The 9,894-nt window shown below is 35.4% G+C and overlaps 1 protein-coding gene across 1 annotated transcript; it reads left to right on the top strand.

The window, feature by feature from the left end:
• The first annotated feature begins 7,070 nt into the window (after window positions 1–7,070).
• COP9 (COP9 signalosome, subunit CSN8) lies at window positions 7,071–9,744 on the top strand. Its single transcript, XM_078579156.1, has 6 exons — window positions 7,071–7,239; window positions 7,365–7,447; window positions 7,522–7,703; window positions 8,513–8,620; window positions 8,715–8,878; window positions 9,568–9,744. Exons 1-5 carry the CDS (start codon window positions 7,156–7,158, stop codon window positions 8,852–8,854), a joined length of 597 nt encoding a protein of 198 aa, XP_078435282.1. The 5' UTR covers window positions 7,071–7,155; the 3' UTR covers window positions 8,855–8,878; window positions 9,568–9,744.
• The last annotated feature ends 150 nt before the right edge of the window (window positions 9,745–9,894 follow it).

The raw sequence follows: 9,894 nt of genomic DNA, 5'->3' as shown, positions 1-9,894 counted from the left end.
GCCCATGTATTAGTTGCAATAATAGCTCTAATGACCATTGATATGTATTCAAATACTAATTGATTATCCATATCAACAAATAGTTTGAGTTTCTTGCCCATTAAGTTCCAAGTTGCACCTCATGGACTAGAAGATACAATAGAATACATTGACTTTCATAGAACATTTATTCTCATCAATTATCAAGTATGTATTATCCCTCATTCACTTGATACTCCTTGGATGACCTAAGGTATGGTCAAATTTTGATAAGTCGCTCTAGTTAGAACTGAAGCATTGTCAATAAATTATTTGAGAATTTTTCATTGATGCTCCTTGGCCAATGATATCATCCTGTCGAGTTCCTTGAGTTGTATTCTCCTATAACAAGGGCCGATAATTCCATCTTAATCACTCAATCATCTTTGTGAACAAAATAATTTAAAAAATCCTATGATTGGATCACAAATCAATATCAAAACATAACCATCCATCCACACGATATCATCGTTGTCTTAGATCTAAGTACCACTTATATAATAGTGATGTGGGTCGACTTGCTTAATAATTAGCTTTACCATCATGCATGGAATGATAAAAGATCAATTTAGTGAACTATTCTCCGTTTGAAGCATATCGTATCTTTCCTTAGTGTTTCCACGCTGACGAATGTGGGATCTGCCATATTGATATGAATGAGACTAGGTACTATCATTTTATTTACATATTTTGATGTAATTTTTTATTGTATTTTTATAAGAAATCTTATAATTTCATGATTAAATTCTAGTAATCTCCAAGTTATAATTTCTTCATAATTTAACTAGTCATCTCAAATTGGAAAGCTTCAATATAAGCATCACCTGAATATTTTGGACAAATAAACATTGAATGAGTTTTTAAATTTATGATTGGCTTGCCATCCACATATAATTCAATTATATTTAATTATATTTGTCTTTTACATGTATGTCAACTTTTATCTTATTTTCTGGAAATGTAATCAAGTAATTTATTATTGCATGACTACATACTTCCTGTTGGAAGCTAAGAGGGGGGGGTGAATTAGCTTATCTACTTTTAATTTGCCTAAATTACTTTCAAGATTCCTTGGATTGTCACTCACCTTCTTTCTCTCGAACACAAGATTTACTTGCTTCCTCGATCCGCTAGTGATCGAGTCAATCCAAGGCCCCCCCTCCCTTCGAGTCCAATTTAGGACTCAGGATAACCTTACTAAGGATCCTCCCTTGTAAGGCACCCTAACCCAACTCACCGAGTTGCCTCTGCAGAGGAGTCTTCCGATGGTACGTCACATCCTTGGGTGCACGAGCTTCACCCCCGTATCGCCTTCGGGTAGACCGTCACGAGCTCTTCCTCGTACGTCCACTTCCCTTGTCACCGTCACGTCCTTGGTGCCACCAACGTCACCTCCCTGCCTTCTCGATCTTCAACACCTGTTCAGATTAGTGGAAGAAATGATATACCGCTCCCCGTGATTGATAAAAAATCACCGCTCTCAATGATGTATGAATGATCAAACACACTAAGATTCAAATGTGATATCAAGATCAATTCTGAAAACCTGTCTCATAAGTACTTTCAAGATCAACAAATCAATTCCTGTTAATCACTTTCAAAAATAATATCAATCCCTTCACTATCCTTCACAAAATCTCATAAAAATCACCACTAACTCAATGATTGTGGAGGAAACTATCACCCTGTTCACTAAATGAATGAATGATGAAAATGAAAAACTTCCCTTGAGAGTCGAGAAGCACGAGCACACTGATTGCAGGGGAAGAACTTCACAAGAGGGAGCACTTTCTTCTTCAAAGAGGAGCTCAACAGAGATGGTTTTCAAAGTGGATGCCCTCAACCCTTGCTCTGAAGGGGTATTTATAGGGCTAGAGGGGTAGATTGTAATTTTTTGAGAATTTTTAAAAAAAATTCGAGCTCAAAAGGAGCTGTAATTAATTTTTTATGATCTTTCAAAGTTTTATAGAAAGTTTCCTTAATTAAAAAACTAATTATAGTAATTAGTGCTAATTAAAGTAGTTAGGTTTAATATAGGAATTCCAAAAGTCAGAAAAATATGATTTTTTAGAAATGACAAATGATTTTTTACAAAAGTCGGAAAAAAGTCAACCGTCGGACCTGACCTTTGGAATAAATCGAATTTCCTAATTCGATTCATCGGGTTTGAAGTGAGTTAAATATAAAAAATTTATTTCTATATTAAAGTGCACACGTGGCGCACTGGTCAAGCGCCACGTTGCTAGGGCGGAGGACGCGGGTTCGAATCCCACCCACCCCATTTTTTTTTCTTTATTTAAACTTTCTACTGCAGACCCGACCGCGGACTTAACTGGTTAAGTCCGCCCGTCGGGTCCGCCACTAAGGCTAATGGGCTCCGCCCATTTAGGCCTTATTGGGCCATTTATAAAGAAAAATAAATCCAAAAAAAAGTGATTAAAAAACCATTTCTCATTCAATAAAAATTCTTTTAATTTTTTTTTGATATTTTAAAATATAATATCAATGTTTTAAAGACACTTTAAAACCTAAAACGCCCTTTATATTATTTAAAACATTTTAAAAACATTTAAAAACATTTTCAGAATATTTAAAAAGAATTTTTAATTATACAGAAGATTTTAACAATTTCTTTAACAATTATATTAATAGCTCTTAATATTTTAAAACATTTTTTTTAAAGCATTCAAAAACCTTTAACTTCAAGGAACTTATTAATTTATAAAGTCATGATTACTATTTTAATTTAATGTACATTAAAACACAAAAACCTCAACACTTCCTTTGGTAACTAGTTATATTGACAAGGCATTGCAAAATAAAAATTCAAGCCCATATACCCATATTAAAGCTCACACAAATGTGAAAATGCTTTGTTCCCTTGGCAATGATCACAAATAATGTAGAATCCCTCTCACGTAACAATTATAAGTTTTTGTAAATATTGAATTATTTTGATTGAACTACATATAAAATCACTTCATTAATAAGTTATGATTCCACATGTATTTTTCAAATTAATACTAATGGAAAGTTCACATTACTAAATTTTCAAACAATATTTAATTGATTTTAAATGAATAACAATGTGCATTCCATGTGTTCATAACTTGAAGTTTTTATTTTTTATTTTATTGATAGGAAAACATTGAATAAAAATGTGGGAAGAGGATAAAAGGATACAAATTTATAGCTTCTCGGCAATAAAATTGAGTCCTAGAAAAAAATATTTTTAGACCTATTTTCTATAACAACATTAAGATTATTTTTATGTGAATGAGTAATAAAAGGTTAGGAAACAACCAAATATGATTTTGATGTATATTATTTTGACATGTAGCTAATCAAACTTACATGTCATGATTAAGTTTATTGAAATAAAACTTCATTTATTATTTTTTATGCGTGATGTTTATAATGAGGTCATTAAATGCATGCAATGACTTTGTGAATTATAGTGAGATCATAATAAATTTATAAGTATACTCGAAACATGTGTTTTATATTTTATTATTCAAAGGGTACTTGAGATAAACATTAACCTATTGACACCTTATCTGACTTTATATGACAAGTATGAGTGATCTTGTATTGATATACAGACACTTGGGACACACAATAGGTTATCTTTAGATAATTAGTTCTTTAAATTGATTAGTAAAAATATATGAATGGCGTTATACATAAAAACATATTAAGTTAATTGATGTCACGATCGTATGAGTGATCCTCAAACTTGATACGCCAATTTTGTGCCTTACTTCATTCATGAAAATCATGATTCCATGGATGTGAAAAGCGTGTTAATCGATTCAAAATCAATGTTTAAAACCATTACATCAAATGCACCTTTTGGTAAACTTTTTCCAGCCTTGACCTGCTATCGTTGAGATAATTCTAAAGCCATTCATGTGCCCAACCTCTAGAAATATTCACATGATCACTTGGCGCTTGGATCTCCACTTCTTCTTCTTTAACTGTGCTTGAAAATCTTGAAGATCTTCTCACCGTGGAGACACTCTACTTGGTTGAATGGAGAAGAGAGTTGAGTGGAGAAAGGGGGGGCTTTCAAATTTGGCTGCCCTAGGTGCCTGAAATGAGTGCCCCTTCCCTATTTATATTTTACTTAAGTTTTTTCTCAAAAACTCATGAAGTAAAATATATTCACCAATGCCCTCATGATCTTATGCGTGTGGCCCTATTATTCTAGTATATAACTTTAGTGGCCTAATAAAAATTCTTGACCAACCTTAACTAATGAACAATTTAACCCAATCAATAGGTTAAGTTTCCGGTCCGTGGGTTGCCAAGCTTCACCTTGTGCTCTGAAAGATACCAAGTAGTGTTTGAACTCTCTCATGAAACCTTTATCGTCATCGGTTACTGGATATGTATAATCCATCATTCGCGTGAGACTCTTGAACAACTTAGGGTATGGTTAATCGTCAAACCCTAATACGTCATTTGATTTATACGGATGCATAACCGGGATCATTGGAGAACTCCTTCTTTAATATCCTCACTACCTTGATCAGGGATTTTCTGCATCGTCTTCCTTGAGTCAATATCCTCTTATAATGAGGATGGATGATTTCGTATTGACTACTCAATCACCTCCGTGAGTTTTCTACTACATCTGAGCTATGACTTGTTTGAATCCCATGATTAGAGGTTCATAAGTCGTAGTCAAAATGTAGTCATCCATTCACGAGATTCCCTTGGTGTCTCAGGTCAGGGGATCACTTATACAACCATGACATGAATAAACATGATTGACGTTTAGATATAATATCATTCAGGGATTCATACGGATTAATTCAATGAACTCTTTTTCCAAAGAGCACCCACTATCTATTCGTAGTGTCGCCGCACTAATAGCCATAGGATCATCGATATTTATCGTACAAGTAGAATTAGTTAGTGTTACTCTATTCGAATAATTTGATGTCCATATCAACTATCCATCGAATAGGAATATTTAGAATACATGTTTAAAGACTAGTGGTCTCTTTATAATGATCTCATCATAATGCACTAGGTCATTGTGTGTATTCATGGGAATCATTATAATCATCACGCTGGAATACTAATGAACGTAAAATTTTATTAAATGAACTTAAATAAACATGGTGGTGTGATTGGCTTGACGGCTACATAACATCCGTCACCAATGATATATTATGGATGAATTGATATGTTTAGACAATAATTTTTAAAACTTTTTAGATTTAAAGAGAATAAAACGATGGTGCTGAAGTGGCCAATATAGGATCATATACCCTTGGTATAAGATGAGATTAAATTAGGGAAGAACACGCATCAAATCCCTAATTAGGGTAGTGAAAATATTGGAGAAGACATTCTCCAATGACACATGATATGCACAAAAAGCATTAATTACTAATTAGAATGACATAATAGAGCTTGACAATTAATCAAAATGTGAGTCATTCTAGAGTTCATATGGACGAAGCAATATACATGATGTATTTTTTTAATACTTTGTATCTTCTAGAGTACAAGTTGTAGCTTGGCAACCAACGAGCTAGAAAATTAACATATCGATTCCTTTAAATAAATATTTAATTAATTAAATATTATAACGCTATTAAAGTTACTGAATATATTGATGCATGGGCCTAGATGATCACACACAAATATAAATAGATGGGGATACCCATTTTAAGTGTCCATGCCAGTCACACCAGGGCATTCCTTGCATTTTTTACGTTCTCAAAATCTCTCTACTTCTAGTGAGACATAATGGTGGGAAGATTTTCTATACCTTATAGGATTATTCAATACAATCAAGAGGATATACATCATAAAATCGATTGCACATATATGTCTAGAGGCTTGACACGTGAATGACTTAAAGAAACTCTTCTTAGGAGAAATTCAAGAGTGGAATCAGATCCATACGAAGTGATGATACGATCTAATATATTATAGGTGAATTATAAGATACTACCATCATATGATGCATCAAATTCGAATTCAAGCACTTAATCAAAGCCACATAACCTGACAGATTCAAAACATCAAGGAACTCATACATAAAATTTGGCCATAAAAGATGCAAAGCTGACTACAAATATAAAAAAGGTTTATTTACGAACAATTTATTCCATATAGTTATAATTTTTTATGGATATTTATGAGTTTATTAATGATTGTACCTAGGCTATACGAAATATGTAATGAAGATAATTTTGTGATAAAAATTAGATATGAAATATAAGATGAGAATAATATAAGTATTAAAGCAGTTGAGAAACTTTTAATAAAAAAAACATTATTGCAGTAGAAAATCACAGTAACCTTTTTCCTTGGAAAGTAAAAAATTTTAAGGTTAGCCTTTTTTGATATCTCACTCCTTACCCTTGCCTCGCTCGAATGAATCCCCCTATTATTATGTTTTCGGAAATGATGGCTACAATGATGGGAGTTAGAGGATGAAAAATTGTTGAACTTGGGAACCCCAACATGGATGGCTCATGAAGAGAGGAGGAGAGAATGACTTTGAGGGAAAAAAACCTTAATTAAAGTAGAAGAAAGAGTGCCCTCCAAAGATACTTGGTTTCCTCCCTCTCTGAGAGAAGAAAATGCAACATATCTCACATCAAACATATAATAAAAATCCCATATTCATATCAAACATATCAATATATCAAACATATCAAATAAATCAATATATCAAACATATCAAAGAAATCAATATATATGAAACATATCAAACATATCAAACAAATCAATATACAAATTTATCAAACAAATCAATATATCAAACTTATCAAACATATCAAACAAAACAATATATCAAACAAATCAATATATCAAACATATCAAACATATCAAACATATCAAAAGATATCAAACAAATCAATATATCAAACATATCAAAAGATATCAAACAAATCAATATATCAAACGTATCAAACACATCAAACATTTAATATCATAACAAACATATAAAAACAAAAAAGTTGTAAACTTTCCTATTTACTACTTTACTAGTACAAGAACCCGGAAGCCCGTCTGATAAATGTCATCTTCACGACCCAACCTTTGTGTCATCACTAGAACGAGCAAACAAGACGAGGTTTAAGCGGGGGAGGCTGCCTCGTTCGGCCCTTGATGGATCTCTCACCAATCCGTGAAGCTCTGGCGTCCAAATCCTACGACAAGATCGGCGACATCTGCGATGATCTCATGCTCAAGGCCAGTGCCCCAAAACCTCGCCTTTACCATTTCCCCAATCTTCTCTTGTTTGCATTGGAATTCCTAGGTCTCCGTCGTTCTTGGGTACTGATAGTTTTTTGTTCTGGGTTTTTCTTTATCTCTAGATCGCAGCTTACCAAGGCGTGGAAATCTTGGACGAATGGCCCTATGCTGTTCATCTTCTCGGGCACATTTACGCTAACGATCTGTGAGTTTGCAGTTTGGGGTTTTCTTATACTTGATTTTGTGTTTATTGTCTCGTTTATGTGGTCGTGTCATCAGGAACAGCGCCAGGTTCTTGTGGAAATCGCTGCCACCCGTTGTCAAGGAGAGGAATCAAGAGATACTTGCGGTTTGGAAAATTGGGCAGTGCCTTTGGACCAGGGATCGTGCCGGGGTTTACAATGCTATTCGTGAATTTCGTTGGAGTCCTGAGATTTTGGATTTTGTGACTGCTTTCGCAGGCAAGACTCTGGCTCTTCTCCTCAATTCTTCCCAGTTTTCGTATTTTTTCTTCGTTCAACCTTCTCTTTTGAATCCTAATTCAGCATAATTCTACTCGTTTCCCCACGGATCTTAGATCTTCAACGAATTCTACTGCTCTTAATTCTTCTCGATTTCACTGGAAATTTAGACATGTACGATCCTTGAAGGGAGTGAGTTTTAAGTATTTTGGTAGAATTATAAATTGTTGTTGGAGGTAGGAGAATGCCCTCCATTTAAAATTCTGCAGATTGTTTTTCTTAATAGGTATTATGATTTGTGGATGTTGATGAATTCATCATCGTCTTTGCCATGCCTACCGTTTTTTATCGTCCTCATGGACCATTAATGATGGATGAGTGGACGATGATGATGAATTGGCCATCGATGGCTGGATGATGAGGACGATGATGAATTTGTCATCCATGGACGATGAGCGGGCCCTACTCTGATGTTGAATTTGTCATCATCATGACGAATCATCATCATCATCGCCCTTTCAAATGATCAGCCAGTCATTCTTCTAACGATGAGCCTGACAATCCCCTCTGTACAAATTTTCGTATTTTTAAAGAGTTACTATTTTGATCGATAAATTTGTCATCGGTTCCTGCATGAACATCTTATAAGGTCTCAACTAAATCAAGAAATGGATACTTGAGCGAAGGAATCGCAACAATGCCATGCTAGTTCTTATATGTCTTCGCCTTGAAGGCATTAACATTTCATTTTTTTGCCTAATTTTCCCGCACTGCATCAATAATTTTGTCCGCTGATTCTGTTTTTGCAGAAATCCATCAACAGAGAATGTTCCATCTGCTTCAATCTGGATACTCGACGATTAGTGTGGCTGACACGGCCCAATTCCTGGGAATGAGCGAGGAAATGGCCATTAACTGTTAGTAATCCACTGCCATTAATCTCTTAAATGTATTTCCTAACTCCTATTTTGGGTTCATCAACAAGCTTATAAATTCCCCTTCAACACGCAGATACCATCCGAGAGGGGTGGGCCCTGGATGGTGCCACGCGGATGTTGACCGTCAGGAAGAAGTCAACAGTCTCCAAGCAGAAGGTTGACCCGGGCAAGCTGCAGCGGCTGACAGAGTTCGTCTTCCACCTCGAACACTAATTCGTGTCATAGAAAATTCAACAGGTGTGTCATTTTCTCTGGAATTTTCTCTCTCAATCTCCTAATATCTCTGTATGTGTCTCTCTATCTCTCTCTATCTTTCATGCTACATGTTTTTATCTCTTTCCCGGCCTAGCTTTGTCATACCCATGTCTCTATCTGTTGAACTCTCTCTCTCTCTCTCTCTCTCTCTCTCTCTCTCTCTTTCTCTTTTTTCACTTTATTTCTTTCTCCATTGTGAGTGGGCCACGTTCTATAAGTGGCCCACGTGGGAGTTCTTCTTTTTTATTCGAATTTCACTTAAGTAAAATCCCACGTGTGAGCCTTTAAGTGACTCACACGTGGGACCTTGTAATGGGGCCTCTTAAAAGGCCCCAAGCCCTAGCCGTCAATAGTACACTTCTTTGTTTTGTTCTTTTTGTCTACAAGACTTTGTCTCAGGCGCCGCCCTTGGCTGGAGCTTCTCCCCTCCTCAACATCTCTCTATTTCTCCCAAACTAACACTATCTCTGTCATTCAAAAAAAAAAGCTTAATTTATTTCTCTACTTTACTTTTATCTCTCTCTGGCCTCTCTCTCTACCCTGTTCTCTACTGCTCTCTATCTCTCCAGTTCCCTTTATATTTTCCTCTCACCTCCACCCTCGCTACATCTCTTTTTACATGTATCTCTCTCTCGACCTCTCGCACTCTCACTGTATCTCTCTCTTTACAGCTATTATCCTGGACTTCAACATTGGAGGACGGTTCGATGGCAGTAATTGCTGATGCTTGAGAATCGTCATCATCATCTATAAAGTAAAATGTTCTCGACATCTCTCTAACCTCTCTCTTCCCTGCATTTTCATATACGATTTCCCATCTTCAATTACAATTCAGGGCTGTTGTGCTAGAGAGAGATACAACTACGTGATGACAGAGAGAATCTTCATCATCTAGGATAAAATGTGTAACCATCAGTGAAGTGCACTAAGAAATCCTTCCCGTTCAGGACCTCAGGCATCAGACGAGACAGATATTTGTCTGCCAGATTTAGGACGGG

This window comes from Wolffia australiana, chromosome 7, assembly GCF_029677425.1.
Source record: "Wolffia australiana isolate 7733 chromosome 7, ASM2967742v1".
NCBI lineage: Eukaryota > Viridiplantae > Streptophyta > Magnoliopsida > Alismatales > Araceae > Wolffia > Wolffia australiana.
This window is presented reverse-complemented; position numbering and strand designations above follow the sequence as displayed.